At 43.0% G+C, this 19,261-nt stretch overlaps 1 protein-coding gene across 1 annotated transcript; it reads right to left on the reverse strand.

Annotated features, from left to right (window-relative positions):
• Positions 1-523: 523 nt before the first annotated feature.
• sec24d (SEC24 homolog D, COPII coat complex component) lies at positions 524-19,144 on the reverse strand. The gene is made up of 23 exons (XM_056443094.1): positions 18,509-19,144; positions 17,368-17,563; positions 16,398-16,500; positions 15,758-15,891; positions 14,952-15,572; positions 14,365-14,498; positions 14,083-14,194; positions 13,652-13,779; positions 11,967-12,105; positions 11,729-11,844; positions 10,857-10,981; positions 8,089-8,280; positions 7,785-7,878; positions 6,945-7,061; positions 6,596-6,766; positions 6,095-6,191; positions 5,854-5,999; positions 5,031-5,169; positions 4,335-4,453; positions 3,996-4,175; positions 3,649-3,840; positions 3,083-3,172; positions 524-2,315 (listed from the first exon to the last, which is right to left on the reverse strand). Exons 2-23 carry the CDS (start codon positions 17,516-17,518, stop codon positions 2,175-2,177), a joined length of 3,441 nt encoding a protein of 1,146 aa, XP_056299069.1. The 5' UTR covers positions 17,519-17,563; positions 18,509-19,144; the 3' UTR covers positions 524-2,174.
• Positions 19,145-19,261: the final 117 nt, after the last annotated feature.

Here is a 19,261-nt window from a genome sequence, read left to right on the forward strand (position 1 = left end):
AAGAAGTACTTTTATTGTCCAACAATCAGATCATATTGTGGATCAAAAAGCATATTATTCAGACATGTGACGCCCCCTCATGGTGGCATGTGGATAACACACTGGTACAAAAATACTCTTTGCCACTTGGACTGGATAAAAGGTTCATGATATAAGAAACACAATTAATATAATTTGCTGTATGAATAGAATATTGTGATTGTGTGTGGAGTCATTTATGTGTCATTGTATGCTGCACAGTAGATGTCCCACCAATCCGCAAACTGAATGTACTTCTGAGTGTATTTCTATTAGTGCTGCTTGCATTGAATTATGTCAATTACATTCATTATATTTTCGTTGAAAGCAACATAGTTTTTTTTTTCTTCTGTGTTTAGACAAACATGTTCAAAAAGATAAGTTATTTATCTGCTGAATTCTGTACAAGCAAAAACTATTCAGGGTATGGAAAAAAATATATACATGGTAGATCCAAGCACATGAAGGTTTATAAGAATACTTATTAAAAAAAAAGACAACCGGCCATCTTTCCAGTTATATTGAAATCACTTCTAACTTTAATAAAAGGTACTCAAATTACCTGAGATAAGTTTGCATACAAACCAAAACGATTGAAATCAGCCATAGACGTCTCAGACATGTACTTCTGTGTATGTTTTAACAACTAGCATATCAACTTAAGGCAGATGGTAATATTTTGGAAAAAATTAAATAAAAACATGTATTTCTTGTACAAAGACTTTGTGGGCCACACACAGAATCGTACATCAAATTCATACATGAATAACACAGAGCAATTATCTCAATAAAAACAGTTAAGACGCTATCGCTGTACACAAGACTGAAAGGTTACATACAATTACTCACTATCATGCAGATTATAGTTAATGTATAAAGATTTGACTGAATTTGGGTCAAAGAGTGGGAGGACACAAATCTGATGGTCCAATAGTAGCTGGTGGTTATATTGTCCTGTCAGATTTGTCAGCTCGCTCCTTTTTTCATAATAATAATAATAGTAATATGGCATTGTTGTAAAGCATTTCCCAAAGTGAATCACTCCCGACATTATCGGATTGTTGTGCGACAGTTTTAAAGAGAAACTTAATGTTTGGTCCCCAAACTTCTTTCCGCTGATGCCTCTCAGCATCAGTCTATTCCCTTATGCATCCCTCTATGAACTCCTCTATGAACTCCTCTTCTAACTCGTGCAGTGGAGGAAAACAAATGTTTTTATCGGAATGCGCAAGTTTGCCCTCGTTCTCTACGTGAAGCGTATGTGATCAATTCAATGTAATCTCAGAACACAAAACAAGTCAAGACTTTATCTGCTGTAAACGGTCAGAGAATCGGACGTTTTGGTTTTGTTTGGAGGGAATGTGCAACTCGAAAGTTTGTACCACTCGTGGTGTAATAACAGGACTCCATTCTCAGCCCCGCTAGCTGCTGAAATATCTCTGCTAAATCATGACTAACCTGATAAAGTCGATGCACTTCTTGTGTGTATGCTTATGATGTGATGCATATTAATGTAGAAGCCTCTATAAGACATTTAAATATGGTCAAATTTATTTGAGCGTTTGTTTAAAAAAGAAAGAAAAAAAGATTTTAAAAAGGAGTTATTGGGAATCATATTTATATAACAAAAGACTGGCAAGCTTTCTTGAGTTCCAAAGTAAACGACTACAGTATTGCCCACAAATAACCTCTCGTCTCAGCCTGTACACCTACAAAGTGAAATGTGAAACTGGAACGGCTGCCCTGTGGAGATGTACGGCGTATTGCTTATGCCAGAATGCATTTCAGCCTCAGACTCTGATCTCACGCCAGTCTCCACAGTTCATCACACAAAGTACCTCTGTGGGAACGGCTGGATGTGTTGTCCATGTCTTACTTAGAAGTTCTTCAAGTGACAAGTGGTTATTTGAAGCTCATACTGTGTGTACACTGTGGGTGCCGTGTTGGAAAGGCAGCTGTGGACTCTCGAGGTTAAATCTCGAAAGGCTCTCGCTGGTCCCCGGCTCCTCCCTCTGTCTTTGTGAAACATTGAAAAGGTTTCTTTCTGCGGCGCCAACGGAGACTGACCCTGTGAGGTTTGTGCACGGTCCATGGCGAGCTCCTCCCGGGCTTGGTCGATGGGAGACACCGAGGCCATGCGTCCAGGTGGGGGGGTTCTAGGTAAGCAGCTGCCTGATTTCTCGGTGAACGTAGCAAAGGAAGTCCATGTAGGAAGCTCCGCCGTGCAGGCCTTTATCCTCCACCAGGAACTGACGGAACAACATCTCTGGTTTGTCTTTCTGCCTCACAAAGTTGAGCTGAGGACAAGAGGGGGGGGGGGGGGACATAGAATAGAATATACACTTTTATTAATCCCCAAGGGGAAATTAGTTCTCTGCATTTAACCCATCCTTAGTTATTAAGGAGCAGTGGGCTGCGGTGAAGCGCCCGGGAAGCAACTGGGGGTTCAGTGCCTTGCTCAAGGACACTTCGACTTGCAACTAATGGGGAGAGCGGGGATCGAACCCACAACCCTGCGGTTGCAGGACGGCCCTATACCCCACTGAGCTAAAGCCGCCCCCCAATAAACAAAGTGTGCTCCATTTCCAATCCTACTTTGGATTTTCTCAATACCAGCTGGGCTCCGCATGCACATTGACCTTTTAGTTTTCTCCTTGTATGTGTGTAAAAAAAAAAAAATTAGATTCTAACTAATTGACCCACGCCAACTCATCAATAACACTAGGCCTGCTGTGATTGGCTAAAATCAATACAATGTACCAACAACACTTGAATAATAAGTTTATTTTCAAGAAATGTTCAGATGGAACAACATTTCCATGTAAAGTGCACATGTTAGTCAGTCCATTAAAAAGTAAATAGAATTTGCATTCTTGACTTTGATAAAGTTTGTATTGCAACACGGCTGTAACATGTACTTACTGTCTCCACTAGAGGGAGGCAGAGAGCAATAAAGGCTGCATGGCAGTTAGCTTGCAATTATTTTGTTAACATTTTTCAAACTAAGAACAATGCATTAAAAGAAAAAGATGCTTGTTTTTAAACATGGGACTGTGTGTCTTACCTTCATAGAATTCGGCCTCTTTTCAATCAGGCCATCGATGAAGGATCGGACCTTGATTGATAACGGATTGTCCAGCTCTGGCAGCGCACACTGAAAACAATCAAATAAAAAGGTTAACAAGTCACTGCTACGAGTTTGTGTTTTCCTTGGAGCCATCAAAGCACAATGATACATCATGATGTATTAAATCAATCAGTCTTCATTTATTAAGTTACGGCTGCTTTAAAATCACTTTTTAAAAAAACAACTATATTTGCCATCTTTGATTCATCCTACTCTCTTCAAGTGTTATTTGAGCTCTACCTTGAGAATAGATTCACTTTGTGTGGGGCCAGTGATGTTGTTAGCCAATTGTGTTTAAACTTGCCGAGTTGATCTCCTATCTGGATGAAAATCCTCTCACAAGTGAACTTGTAATATAAAGTCATCTTGCATCACCTAACATTTAGTAATACACACAGGCACCAAAACGGTAAGAAACGTCTTTTCTAGTATCTCCTAAAAGCAAACTACTTCATTTGCTTTACAAATCTGTTGAGGGGGAACGCTAATGAATGAATCCTCACTATTTGTCCCTGCAGGTGGGCGACGGAGGGCAGGTTGAAGATGCTCTGGATGAGCTCTGGAGGAGTGGCTTGGCCCAGCCACAGAAACATGGAGTGGCCGTTCTCCAGCAGGAACATGCCAGAGTCCGTCAGACGCTCCTCGGAGCAGCGCACCGGAGTGGGCGGAGCCTCTGCGTTGACGTCCATGTTGTGCTGAAAAACCACAATATCAGATGTATTGGATTGAAACAATCTAACATTAGATAAATAAACACTGAATGTACCAACAACAACAAAATAAAGAGTGTAATTGGAAATAATATATACAAAGATGATGACCCCAAAACAATGCACTGCGTTGTGTGTACCAGTGGGGTGAGACGTGGGTAGAGCAGCAGCTGAGTGTCCTCCACCCCCATGCCCATCAACAACAGCCTTTGATGGGCTCGGTCGTCGGTTGAGAGCTCCGTGCTGGCGACCAACGGAGCCATTTTCATGAGGCTGTTCATGTAGACCGGAAACACCTTCATGGCATCAGGCAGGATCAGCTACATGTGGGTAGAGGCATGAAAACATCACTTGCACTTTCTGAGAGATGGGTGTGTGACAGCGGCTGTCGCCGCAGACACTGTAAAAGGAGTTTTTTTGTATCCTAAAATAAAACCTAAATTCCACTAATTTCAATCCAGTGGCTGCCCGGCACGGACCTGGCTGGCAGCTGAGGGGCTGGCACAGTTCTTCCTGTAGCAGGCCAGCATGTGGGCCGTCTGGTTGACCAGGATCTCCCTCACGTTCTTCAGGGGCTGGTTCAATATGGCACGGCAAGCTGAGTGGGCATGAGAAAAGGGAAGTTAGAAGAGAGGAGAGGGCGGAGGAGAGGAACCAACGAGCCTAACTTGCAGCTAAGGACAATTAGGGGAGGAAAACATGAAAGATGAAAGATGAGGAGAAATCAGGCAGAGAGAGCACAAGGGAGTTGAAAAGTAGCCAGACAAATAACAGAAGGTCAGCTGAAGGTCAGTAATACATTAGGCTCGCCATGTACAGAGTACAAGAAGACTCATCGCCATCTGTACTTTATTTAAAACATATGCTCCTCATATAGTTTCCAGTCCTTATTTTTTCTTTAACCATAAATCTGTGAGTAAATAGATTATCGAGTGATGCGTGGGTTAAATTCAACACAGGTCCGGCTGACACTGCAGTCCATCAGCAGGCTACATCTGCACCGCGTGACCCTCAAGAAACGACAGCCGACTGTAAGAAACGGCTCCCCCATGATGTAATTTATTGCTCACAAATCATGGGAGGAAAAATACATATTTTCTGCATTTGGCCATATGGTTAAAATCTGTGTGCAAATTTAAAAAGGACAAAATGAAGACGTGTACAAGGACAGTGACCTGATTTGGCGAAGAAGTTGATGAGCGAGTCGGTCTCGCAGCTCTTGTACAACTCCGACAGCTGCGAGCTGCAGTTCAGGCTGAGGTTGTGGACGCGGAGGCGTCGCTGTCCGGTGACGGTGGTGTACAGCAAGGCACACTGGGAAACGGAGTCCAAATACAGGTTATGACCCAGGGTTCTTACACATGTTGACCAATGCATTTCCATGACTTTTCCATAACTTTAACCCTCCCGTTACCTTAGGGTCAATTTGACCCCATTCAATGTTTAATGTCGGTGTTCTTTCGGGTCAATTTGACACCAGGCTGTTTTTCACTGTGTCAAACATATAAGAAATATCAACTTTTTTATATATTTAAAGGGCTATTTAGGTAGTCAACAAACAATCATAAAGTACCTCACACTTAAACTTGGGAAACAATATTAATTCTAATAATATGTTAGGAAATGTAAAGGTAACAGGAGGGTTAAACCAAATTTCCATGACCAAACTGAAATCTCGGTATACACATGAACAATTTAGAACATTTTGCGTATTGAGAGCGTACGCCGACTTATATTTTGAGCGTCTTTCTTTAAAAAAAACTCAATTATTTTAAACTCCGCGTAAATGAACATGCGATTATAACAAATGTCCATGACTTTTCCAAAACTTTTATGATTAACGTTTTTTCCATGACTTTTCCAGGCCTGGAAATGACCGTTTTAAAATTCCATGACTTTTCCAGGTTTTCCATGACCGTATGACCAAACCGTGGACTTGACCAAGACTAAATAGCAAAGATTGTGTTTTTATTGTGTGGTTAAAAAGAAGACGCATACCTGCAAGAGCGCCCCCGTCTCCTCACTGAGCGCGTCGTCATGCTTGAACTCGACGGTCAGCGCCTTGTCGCAATCCACGGCCGCCATCTCGACATCTGTGGTGTTGTTCATGTGGACGGCGCCGAAGAACTCGGTGGCTCTGAAGCCTGAGGGGCAGACGTGGTGCGAGTTGCTGAGCGGTGGCTCTCTGCGATACGTCGCCACAAACCAAATGCAAAAGCCTCGAAAGACGACTCCTCACCTGTGCTGGTACGGACGCGCATGATGGCGTCAAATCCGATGCTCTTCTGCACGTCTTTTCTGAGGTCTCTCAGGAAATGCTCCCCGTCGGTCTCCACCTGGAATATAGAGTATATTTGAGTCAGCAGCAAATCTTGGTAATATTAGTAATCTGTGTAACCAGCAGGTGGCAGCATCGTCACAAACAATAAGCCTTGGACTCATCGTGTCCAACACAAAGAGATCGCTTACTGAAACGAAATATTATTTATTGTAATAAAAGGCTGTACTTTAAACAGTTATTCTAAGCCTATTTATTGTAGATATTGCCCGTGCATTGCACTGCACTGCCTCTGCCTGCGGTGCGTTTGTACAGTTTGAGTCCTTTCCCACGCTCGTTGCAACACTCCTATGGGACAACTAAATAATGGACTTATGACGTTTTATATGACAAGCTAGTGTCAAGACAATAAATACACGTGGCTTTCAGTGGCTTGAACACACTGTAAACAGCTGTGCTTGCCTGGAAGTTGTTGTACTTGTAGACGGAGCCTCCGGTGTGCGAGGGCACATCCGCCATGGTTGCAATGTCCATGTACTGGCTAGGGAAGAGGAAGAGATCCACGCAGCAGCCCTGTGCCACACAGTCCTTAGACAGCTGCTCATACACCCCTTTTAGAGGCTGGAACAGGGTCTGAGAAAGAGAAAAATGTACATGTAGATTTGGCAGATCCTAATGGGAGCATTTGCAGTTTATTAAATTAAACTCAAGGTTAGCATCCAGTCACCTGCACTCACGCAGGCGACTTTCTTTGCTTTTACTCGAGCGTAAACTGCATCGTTTGGAATGAGTTCCCAAAAAAGAGACTCACTTTCTCTTTCTCCGTGTTGATCAGCTTTTTGTCGTCCCTGTTCTTCAGCTTGCCAGGAGCCTCGGCAGTTGGCATGGAGGACTGGAAGATGAAGAGCTTTCCGCTACATTCTGCTGCCTGGAGAGGAGAAAATAATGAGAAGGATCTCAAAAAGAAAGATCACAAGGTGTGTCGTGCGTTCCTTGGTGGTGTGCCATTTACAGATTTACAATGACACCGTGAGTTCAAAATTCCACCACTGCAGAAGATTCGATTATTCTAATAATAAACGTTGTCTTTTTTTAAAAGATTGCTTCATCAACTGATAACGAAAAGATAAAGATAGAGGCAATACCCAAACTCTTTGCCGTTTGGTCTTGCAACAACTGCTTCCAATTAAAAGCTGTGTGTGAACTTTTCCTTTACTGTGCGCCAAAACAATGACCTCATATTACTGGGAACGTTTGTTGGACGTGAAAGTAAACAAACATATCAGGAAGAAAAAAAAGAGTCGAGTAAGCACTACCTCTGAAATATGTTTGACAAATTGAAAAAAGATCTTCTGGGGATTCGGTGTAGTGCAGTTTTTCCTTTAGTTTAGATTTAAATTAGTTGAATTAGAGAGAAAAAAAAAGTTTTTGTTTTGGTTGCTATTGGAACTAATCCATCGTGATGAAAATGAAAGCTGATAACGCCATGCTGATTACCTCATTGCTAATGACGTGGGATTTTTCCCTTCCCAAACCCGACAGTCTAGATTCTCTAGAAGCAAGGCGGTAACAGCCAGGTATGACTCGGGGGAGGTTGCAGTCGTCCCCGAGTCGCCCACCTCCTGTTGACAGATGTCACACTGCGGCTCACCTTGAAGGCCTCCACGCCGGCCTGGATGACCGGAACAAAGACCGTTTCACTCTCGTTGCTATCTGCAAACATATCAGGGATTTGGTCCAGGAGGCTGGAGGGGAGAGGCACGACAGGATTATGGTTTGGTCAGAATTGACACGTGGCATTGTTCTCACTGCCTTATCGGATACACAGCAACGTCTGGTTGAAATGTATACAAGTAAAAATACAAAGTTGTTTTTTTGCCTTTTTACTTGGAAAAAGATTGTTCTCAAAATAATTGACCACGACGTGTTAACCTCAATACTAAATGAACCCTTACTTGTGGATAACGGCCCTCGACTCCTGATAGTTGACGAGGAAGCCGTCGAGCAGCGGGACGAACATCTCGGCTGTGTCTGAAACCACCATCATCTGGGGCTGGGCCAAGGCGCTCTTCACGTTGTAGAAGTGGAGGACCTTGTTGTAGGTGACGAAGCCAACATTAACGGCAGAGCTCTCCGCAGCGTCCTCACTGTGAGGGGGAGAGAACATCATGTTGCTAGTCAGTTAAAATGGTTAGAAGCTCATGAAATTTAAAAGAAATCCAAAAATCCGGTTCATCTTTGGGATGGCCGTCGCTCTCGGCGCAAATTGACAGAGAAAAGCGATATTTTATAACCAACGTGAACCAAAGAGAGCAGAAGGAAATAGCTGCTTTAGGTTTATAAATTCCCAGTAAATGTTGTTTGGTGAAGAAAACAACTTTATCCATTTACTTCATACGGTTAGAAAAATAAGAAACGGATGTCTGCATTGTCCAAATAAATTCCTGAGGTTTTCAGAATATAACTATGTTACATATTGGCACTACATAAAAGGGACCATGTACTTTTCTTTGAAATAACTGCATAATTGAAACCATTTACAAACCATGTACATTTATATGTATTCCTGCAAACTTTAACCCCCTCTGACATTTACCAGAACGTTCTGACTGGTGACGTGGTGGCTACCTTGAACCAAAAACCATACATCAGAACAAGCGCAGCAAAAGCCTTTGAAGTAAATATGCCACCGGTCAACTAGGAGCCCGCAGCTTTCAATGAGCATTACATGTTACGGGCACTGTTGGAAAAAACTAAAAATGTCAGATTGGATAAGTCCATTTGGGTCACCAGACAGTGATTAAGAAATACCAGCAATAATAAAAGATAAAAAAGTATAGTCTACATCTGGATTTACTTAAATCGAGCTTTATAGCTTATTGAGTGAGTTAAACCTGCAGATGTTCAATTGCTTTATATAGTGCAGAGTCAAGTCAAGCTGCGAACACAGCTGAAGAGGGGGCTCATCTGGAGTGCACGTCTTAGTATTTAGAGGATGATGTCATGGCAGCAGACATATGTGAATGTATTGCCTTTGGCACTAATGAAGCAGGGAAAATAAGTTATTTTAAAAGGCAACTAGTCTAACTGCATAATCCTCTCCTGCTGAGAAATATCAAGAACTCACACTGAACACATAACCAGCGTTTGAGGCCTCTCCGAGATGAGAGCCTGTGCTATAAGATTTTCTATTTGTGGCAGCCATGGCGCCGACTAACAGATGCCCACCATCTGAAACACTTCATGCAGGGATTTTTAGCTGGTCGTTTAAAACTTGAGGGAAGATTTTTTTCGGGTGCTCTACAATCAGGAATACACACCCAATGGAGCAGATGATGCCCCTCGCCTTCCTCCCTGTACTGTGTGACCATGCTTGTGTGCGTTTTCTTGATGATTGCATGCAAGACCTCAGCGCAGCCTTTGACACAGTGAGTCATCCCATCCTCCTTCTAAGGCTGCGCCAACTGGGTGTTGAGGGCACTGCACTGGACTGGTTCACCTCCTACCTCACCGACAGAAAACAGTTCATCTCCCTCAATGGTCATACCTCCACCCTTTCCTCTGTCACGCAGGGGGTCCCCCAAGGTTCAGTCCTTGGCCCCCTGCTTTTCATCTGCTACATACTCCCCCTTGGCCAAATTATTCGCAACTTCAACCTGGACTTTCACTGTTATGCCGATGATACACAGATTTACATAAACACAAAATCCACAAAGAACCCACCCCTCTCCCACATTGAAACCTGTATATCCGCAATAAAAACCTGGCTGACCCATAACTTCCTCAAACTTAACTGTGACAAAACTGAACTTCTCCTCATTGGCACTAAATCAACTCTCAACAAGACCGGACCCATCACTCTTACCATTGACGACACAACCATTACCCCCTCCCCCCTGGCTCGCAACCTTGGCTTCATCCTGGACCCCACCCTCTCATTCGACCCTCATGTTAGCTCCATTATTAAGACCTCCTATTTCCATCTCCGCAACATTGCCAAAATCAGACACTGCCTCTCTCCCACTGCCGCTGAATGCCTCATTCACGCCTTTGTCTCCTCCCGCCTGGACTACTGCAACTCCCTCCTCACGGGCATCACTTCCCGCTCCCTCCATCGACTACAGATGGTACAGAACTCTGCCGCCCGCCTGCTCACTACCACCCGGTTCCGTGATCATATCACTCCTGTCCTCCAATCTCTCCACTGGCTCCCCATCAAAGACCGCATCAACTTTAAAGTGCTCCTCCTCACCTACAAAGCACTTCACTGCCTGGCCCCCCCTTACCTGACTGACCTCCTTCTTCTCCATCGCCCTACCCTAACCCTCCGATCCTCATCCACTCCCCCCCTCATTGTTCCTCCGTCCAAACTCAAACACTTTGGTGATCGAGTCTTCTCTCGAGTTGCACCTCGTCTCTGGAACTCCCTCCCCCAGCCTGTCAGAGACTCACCTTCACTTACCACCTTCAAATCCCGCCTTAAAACCTACCTCTTCTCCCGAGCGTATGACCTCCCCTACCCTTAACCACCTCCTCTCCCCAAACCCCCCCCTCCGCTTTGCTTCTATTTTTCCCTGACTACTGTGTTTTGATTGTTCTGTTCTATTTTGTCTCTATATGTTGTCCATTCTTGTCTGTTCTTTTGCTTTGCATTTTCTGTCAGCGTCTTTGGGTCATTGAAAAGCGCTTTACAAATATAATGAATTATTATTATTATTATTACCTGGGCAGATTCTCCAGTAGAGTCTTCAGCTCATCGCATATCAGTTTGACCAGTCCACTTTTAATGTTGTTATAGGACACATCGATCATGAAGATGTAGGCAGGGGGATTCGGCAGCTTGTTGTTCTGTGGGAGAAGAAGGCAGCAGGTGAAAGGATTTAGTTAGAATCTCCTCAAGCTGATCTGGCATGCAGCGTACAAACGCCAGATCACAAAAGTAAATGAAGAAAAATGCTCTTAAGCTCCTGAATAAACTACGAAATGTTCGTCTTTTTAGTCAAGTATCATCCAAGTTAAGGTCTAAAATCATACAATAACAAACAGAGGCTCCACCTCCCGTTTCTGTTATCATTAGTCCTCAAATATCAGAGATTCAGCTTCCTTTGGTGCTTGGTTATAACTTGGCGAAACGGTGAGGAGGCCAAGACGGTTGAGAATTCCTGCATGGAAGCCGATGGTGATGGTGTGTGTGTGTGTGTGTGTGTGTGGGGGGGGTTGTCGGTAAGACAATTATTATGTTTCCACAGTAACGACAAGACACCTTTCAGGTTGTTTAATAGCTGGCCTGCCGAGGCTGTTTGGAAGTCTTGATAAACAGAGTAAAAGTCGGCCAGTGAAGTGTACTCTGCTGTTCTCAACAGCCACAGCCTCCATGGGGACATCGTCATGCGCGGTCAGTGTTTGCAAAACAACAGAGTTGCACACAATGGTTTTGATAAATAATGTAGAGGGCCAAAATGTTCCTCAGAAAAGTCCATAATGCACGTAGCTTTTAGTTCAAATCATGAGTGTCTCTATTGATTCACTTAATCCACTCTGCATGATGGGCATTGAACAGTAGTCGATACGTCTTTAGTGGTTTAGTTTCCCCACCTTGCAGTAGTCCAGGGTGGCTACAAACTCGTAGGATCCCAGCGACAGCTCAGGCCTCTCGAAGAAGTCCGCCCTCCGGCCCATGTGGTCAAGATGTTGGAAAAAGAAAACTGGGACTACGGTAAAACAAAGAAATTGGATTGAATATAGACCTTTGCACAGTTTACTCATTGTTCACCCGTTTTCCTTTACAAATGCATGAAATAACGTGCTGAATATTTTCTGCAGCGTACTCTACCTTCATTGATACAGTTGCAGAAACCACACTGGTAGCGACGCCCCCCATCAATAAACTGCATGTAGGGACACATGTAGGCCTTGCATCGATTGCAGCGGATTGGACCCGTCTCCCCGTGGTTCACAACATACAGAGGAGTCTATACAAGGACACACACACACAAAAGACATTCATACATCTTTGCCTTAGAAGGACACCGATGACATAGCTATAAAAAGAGAAGGATTAGGGTTTATTCATTTTTTAAAATCATTATTCTCTGGGGTATTTTCCATGTTTTAGTAATGTAGTCGTGGTTTTTTTGTATTCAGCCATCACACAAACAATACAATAAATATAGCCTATATACATTATGGAGTATACGATATAACTGAAATATACCAAATTATTAAATCACATGAGATTTACAAACAATGGATTTGTTTAATCATAGTAACAAGCCGTGTGCATAATACGTAGAGCTTGTTTTTGTAAGACTTTATAAATGTTTTATAGGTTAACCCTCACACAAAAAGATGTGTAAGGAAGTATTACATACTAATTCTTTTGGATTTCCAAAAAACATAAATGTTGTTCACGCTATATAAAGAGACAATTTATTATCAAAGCACATTTTGATGATTTTGAGCTCCCTGTCCATGTGCAATGCAATAATTACAGTATTTAGACCATGCTGTGGTCATTCGGCTCCGTCTGAAGCATCCGTGATTCCATGCCACCCAAATACACACTGCACTTTAATATACACATTTGTTTAAAATGAAACCTAAAGGTTTAGTCTGTTTAATATAAATACCACAGCACTGTTATGGATTATCATATGCAGCCTACAGATGGAAACTGTCTTCTATTTATTGAAGATTCCCAGCAGGCTAAATTTAAACTGTTTGCTTCAGAACTCAACAACCATAACGCACACACATGCAGACAAGGTAGCAAGTAGGTGTATTATTAGAGACTTCAAGGTGGAGACTAGCAGTGTTTACATTATCTTAGAGATGTTTAGTGTCGAGAACAAAACCTGTGGATGACAAAACAATGATACATATACAGCTTTAAAGTACTTTTGAGTCATGTATAAACTTAAGTTTGACTATTTTGGTGTGATTGAAGTGGGAATATGCTCCATGGCGTACGAGATATAATAAAATCCAAGTGATTGTTTTACATCTAGTCCCTGTAGACCTGACATTAGGTAATTAGCCTAAGGCCAGATGAGAGAAACATTGCCTAAAAAGGCCAACGGATGGCTGGGACAAGGCCAGTGGAGGGGGAACATATCTGAGGCAGGATTGTTGGACCACATATTATCCTAAAAGAGGTCATTCACAGGACAACTTCACTTCTGTAGTACACAGATACATACTACTAAAAAGGAGAAGATGGTTGCATACTCTGTGACAAACTGAGTTTTATTTTTTTTAAGAATCTTTAAAAAATAAAAGCAGATGTCTTGAAATCTCTATTTTACAAGTAAATGCCACAGAATAAATCATAAACAAAACATGCATCTCAATTAGGGCCTTAATTTGCTAAGAATTGCAAGATATAACAGATTTTTTTTCAAATGGGATAATATGACTAAATCCGTCACTTTGTTTTGTTGATTTTATTAGGCGATTATGTATCGTTTGGATTTGTAAGTGGAGCAACTGGCTTTCAGTCATAGATAAAGCAGGACTTACCTCATTCTTTGGCAAATTGGCAAAGGGTTTTATGATGGTGGCCAGGGGCACTTGGCACTGTTTGGCCAGATCGGCGGTGCTGGGTAAGGAGTAGGTGGTGCAGCGCATGAACCTGGGACTGGCATTGCCTGGGATTAGCACACAGAAGAGTCAATGACGTCAACAGTATGGCAGAGCAGCTTTCTGTTGCCACTGTTAGACAGAAGTGTGGACTGCAAGTCTCCATCTTTACTGTACGATTGCCAGTAAGCAAAAGCCTATAAAATCATGAAGTGCAGACCAAAAATGACAGAAACAACAAGTATACATGCTGTACACATATGTAGAAAATGTAGGGAAACATGCAGTATTAACCTACATTTGCTACAGATTAGCATAAACTATAAATGTGTTGCGATGGGGAGAGAGGTTTCAATGTCATTAGGCGTTACCTTGGTCCTGTACTGTGAAGTCAGTGGTGACCAGAGGTGGAACCTGTCCTCTGACGTTTGTGCTGTAGACCTGCCCCCCTCGTTTTACTTGGTCATCCTCAATGACTTGAGTCTAAAGCGGAGAATTAACGCATTACAGCCCAATCATAGGAGAACACGTACATGCCTTCTTTGCCAAACATCTTTTGAGGAATGACTAAGCTGCCAGAAAGCGAAGACAGAAATATGGTATGTTGGGTATGTCACGGTATTCAGTCTCAGGAGGATTAGTCGTCGACTCACTATGCTGGGGATAGAGTCAGGGTCCAGTTTCTTCTGAGGTGGTCCAGCCAGTCCGCCTGGTGCACCAGGGAAGGCCCCTGGCATGCCTGGCTGGGGTCCTGGCTGGGGTCCTGCCATGTGTCCCCCAAACTGACCTATACATTAAAATAGGATATATTTGCTATTAAATTATACCCATTGGGTATGGTGTAGATGTGCATGCATCAGAGCGCTGCTTTGTCGACTAAATGTAGGCTGTAGAGCAAGTTCTGATCGGACCGCTCCAACATGCAATGATGTCTATGAAAAGGACAAAGATTATTTATTCTCCTGCCAGACACTCTTGTATTACAGAGGTTTTCAAAACACACAATAGTTATACGACACAGGGCGAGGAGATAAAAAATATGAGCTGCCCCCGTTTGCTGTAAATTTCTCTTCGTCAAGCAGGTTATTTCTCTAAACCACAAAAACTGTGCGATAAGCAAATAACTGGCCATGTATCAGTATCACTTCCAGGAAGCAACAAACACAATTTTAAGTAAAAGGAAAATGTAATATTCTTAATTATTCTTTTTTTAAAAAATATATACTGGTGTCCTGGTTACCTGCTTGCTGTGGGTATCCTGGTGGACCAGCAGCTCCGAGACCAGGCTGCTGGAAACCTCCGGGGCCTGCAGGAGGTGGCCCGGGGAAGGGTCTACCCATGCCTGCCATTGGAGGGCCGGCCATCGGGGGGCCGGACATCGGGGGGCCGGACATCGGTTGACCGGGCATCGGATGGCCAGACATCGGTTGACTGGGCATCGGGGGGCCGGACATCGGTTGACCGGGCATCGGATGGCCAGACATCGGTTGACTGGGCATCGGGGGGCCGGACATCGGTTGACCGGGCATCGGATGGCCAGACATCGGTTGACTGGGCATCGGGGGGCCGGACATCGGTTGACCGGGCATCGGTTGACCGGGCATCGGATGGCCAGACATCGGTTGACTGGGCATCGGATGGCCAGACATCGGTTGACTGGGCATCGGGGGGCCGGACATCGGTTGGCCGGACATTGGGGGGCCGGACATCTGCATGCTTGCTTGGGGTGACTGTGGTGGAGACATGTGGGGTAACTGCGAGCCTGGAGGCATCTGTGGCTGGCCCATTGCCGGTGGAGTTTGGAATGGCTGCTGGATTACAGAGCTCGTTGGAGGTGGTGGGCTCTGCATGGGACCGGGGGCTACATAAGCATAAAGCGAAATAAAGATATCTGGTGAGTGCATTCTTGCCGTCATCCTCTCTAGTTTAATACTATAAATAATAATTATAAAAATAATGGATTACTTTGGCTCCATTTTGTTTGATCTTCTGCATGCTGCACAATGTGTTATGATCTGTAACAAGTATAAATCAGTAAATAGCTACCGTAGTTGCCCAAGTTCATGGAACCCATCTGATTGGTGAGCTGCTGTGCTGGAGGCGGGGCCGTAGAAACCATGCTGTTGTATGGGGACTGGAGAGGTTGGCCATAAGCAGAATCGGCTGGTGGAGCAGGGTACCTAAGGAACATAAGAACCCTTAATAAACAGCAGGTACAGTGTGGTCTAATTATGTGCCTGATCCTTGAACACATTTTTCACATGCAGTATAACATTTTGCTAATATTGTCCAATCTTTTGTGTCTATTCGTGGCTGATAAAAAAATCAAATGTTTGTTTTTTTAGACAATCATACAGTTTAACAATGAATAGATGAGACCAAAAACAGTGGTCTCTTATGGTCCATCAACCGTAGACATCTTTCTTCATCTATTTTAACTGCAAAAGTTATACACATGTTGCTATTCTGTTGTCTTCAAATGTCTTTTTTATATGTATCCTGCCATTTGTAAATTACATCCATGTATAAGAAGAGTGTAGGTGTAACTGGAGTCAAAATCCATGTATGTGCACACATACATGGCCAATAAAGCTGATTCTGAATAGTTGCAGTCGTACTCTCCTTGTGTTGATTTCAGAGAGAAAATTAGCTGGCCAAACAGTTGGCCTTTAGTGAAAACTGTTACCTTTGTGGATGTGCGCCATTCTGCTGGACATTTGGATTGTACTGATTGGACGCTGGAGGTGGAGGCATACCAGCAGCAGAGGGGACTGGTGGTTTCATCATACCTGTGGCGAGTAACAGACACCATACAGTTTATATCGTACATTATATTTCTTCACTTTAGTAAAGTACAGCCTGTTAAAGAACCCAAACAGGACTCATTTTGTTTCTAGACTTCTTAACTGTTAATGTGAAAGTGAGAACAGGGTTTCTGGAGGTTCAGAATATGGTCATAAATGTAGGTGATCATTTAAAATGGATAAAAGCTAAGCGGGTAGTTTGTTTGAGCAGATCCCTTTGCCTGAAATGGTTGAACCATATAGAAACATGGTTCCAGGGCACAGTCCATTGTGATTGCAGTGGACCTCACAGTGGCAACGTTGTGGTCAGGAAAGCAAGACAGTTTCTTTGATGTCATCTTGACCTTCCATTCTAAAGACCTTAATTAAGCAGGTCAGTATTTCTGCTGAGAGTCTAGGAAGGCGTTTGTGCTTCAGTGTGCTGCAATATGTAAAATAAAGCCAATACGTGCTGGCATTTAACATGCATGCTATTGCAATATAGCACATCAATTATTAAATTAAAGACCAGACAAATTAATTCACTCAATGACAAACATTACAATACTAAACACCTTCAGCTTCAAGCCAAGACATGTCATGAGCCATAACTCATATTCTGCAACGCAAGCACTTCCATCCTTTAATTTGAAAATATCCATGTTAGCCCAGAAGCCACACCCTTCATCTCCATGAAAGCCTGGTAATTGTGAGCTTATGTTGGTGTGATGAAGAATGATCACCAGTTGCTACATAAAAAAAAAAAAAGATTATTGAGCCGATCACGTCAAGTTGCGAGATTGAGCTTTGTTAAATGCACACCCAACACGTTATTTCAGGAACGATACAAACACAAGAGCAGAGGTTTCTTACCTGTTGGTGGAGCAGCGAATGTCTGAGGTGGTCCCCCATAGTGCCCATAAGGGGGCTGTGCAGGACCAGCTCCAAATCCACCTTGGTAGCCCCCCATCCCCGGCTGGGCCTGGGAGTATGGGGGTGTGGCAACATAACCCTGTTGACTCATTTTGATGGGATGTTACTGCCTTCTCATGCCAGGATCAAGGACAACCTGTTAAGTTAAGGGAGAGAAATGTAAAGTTAGGTGTTCTGTCATGTTTTCAAACATATTCATGAATCCACCAACACACACCAACAACTGATATTTGACCCGATGTTAAATCGCCAACACTCGTGTAACATGGACTTTTGACATTGGCTCCAGAGAGATAAGGCATATCCTTGTTCATATTATCTTCAGGTGACTCCATGATTTGTCGGTTTATATGTCAGAAGAACAAGGATTCTTCAATTGCACAATTCCTGAAATACGAATACCCATTCAGGTAATAAGGGAATTTTAAAAAAAAACGTGTAGCTAGCTTAGTCCACCTTTTAAGTTATAAAAAGCAATGGGCCTGCACCCGTGGACTTTCTTTCAGGGTGACAACACCTTCTTGAAACAAGTTGAACTTCGGCACAGCTGGTGTCAACACAAATATCAGCTGCGTACTGACAACTGTATGAAAGTCCTTTTACTACGTCAACACAATAAGCCAATTGCACACGTTTTACCCGAACACGATAAATTAAAAAAAGCATAAACCACAATAAAAGAACCGTAGTTTACTGATCAGCCCATACCTAATCGTGTCTGCCACTTCCGAGTACTGCCACGTCAAAGACCGTTATGATAGCTACAGATTTGAGCATCCATGCCTTCTTCCAATTCTCACCCAGATGAACAGACACGTACAACCTCCGTGTTAAGTACCCCGCGATGTACGGCTCATTACCGCATCGAAAGACAGCAACCACCTCAGAGCGGATTAACGTGACACATCGATAGGAAGCATTTTGCTAGCTACGCGGAGATTGCCACAAAGTTTTTGTCTTCCTTTGCACAGACTTCATTTCAAACAGAAATGCCTTCAAATGAAAAAAAATCAGAAAAATACACGAGAGAATTATATATTTGTATTGGTTATGTTTGTAAACATTGTGTCATAGTATTTACCTGAAAATTGAGCAGAGTCCTCTTCGCCGTCTGTTGCCCTGAATGAATGCAGAGTGCCACGTCAAACTCCACCAGAGAACCGGTCGCTACGTCAGTAACGCCACATAAAAACGTCCGTGTCTATAAGGAGGAAACTACTAAAGGTTTCCGGTTAGATATTTCAAAATAAAAGAAACCACAAAGAAACGTTCTTAAACGATATTAATAAGAGAAACATACTACTGATTTCTAAATATGTGGTTCTAGTGCACATTGAAACATGTATTGAACTTCTATTAACCCACAATTTTGTTTTGAAAAGTTACATAAGGATTTTATGCTGAAAAGTAAACAGTTTAACTTCTGACTGGGTCGATGTGTTTTTAGCTAGCTTGAGAGGGCCGTGAGTTGTCGTGTCTGCTATACGCATGCGTGAAAGAGAGGGAACCCATACACGTCAGCAGTCAATGGATGTGATGTGGAAATGTGCGGTCTATAATCTGTATGTCAGTATATTATACTGTAATAACCTCCATCATTATCTGAACACAAAGCACAGTAGCTTTCACTCTGATAGGATTTTTATTTTTATTTTTTAAACACTAGCGTGCGTGGCTACATTTAACATATGGATGTAGTAGACATATGGGACTTATTTTCCTTGGGGTTGAGACAAGCTGTGAAAACCCTCTACATTTCCAGACTTACTTGTATGTTGTTGTTGTTTATTCCATCATGTCTTTACATTTTCTCTGCATATTTTGATACGATTAT

This window comes from Pseudoliparis swirei, chromosome 21, assembly GCF_029220125.1.
Source record: "Pseudoliparis swirei isolate HS2019 ecotype Mariana Trench chromosome 21, NWPU_hadal_v1, whole genome shotgun sequence".
Taxonomy (NCBI): domain Eukaryota; kingdom Metazoa; phylum Chordata; class Actinopteri; order Perciformes; family Liparidae; genus Pseudoliparis; species Pseudoliparis swirei.

Excerpts from the sequence above, each read along its gene's own strand:
- sec24d (XM_056443094.1), bottom strand. The coding sequence starts at position 17,518 with ATGAGTCAACAGGGTTATGTTGCCACACCCCCATACTCCCAGGCCCAG. Across the intron at positions 15,892-16,397 it reads AATGGCGCACATCCACAAAG|GTACCCTGCTCCACCAGCCG; the intron begins GTAACAGTTTTC and ends TATGTTCCTTAG. Across the intron at positions 5,170-5,853 it reads AGACGGGGGCGCTCTTGCAG|TGTGCCTTGCTGTACACCAC; the intron begins GTATGCGTCTTC and ends TCCGTTTCCCAG.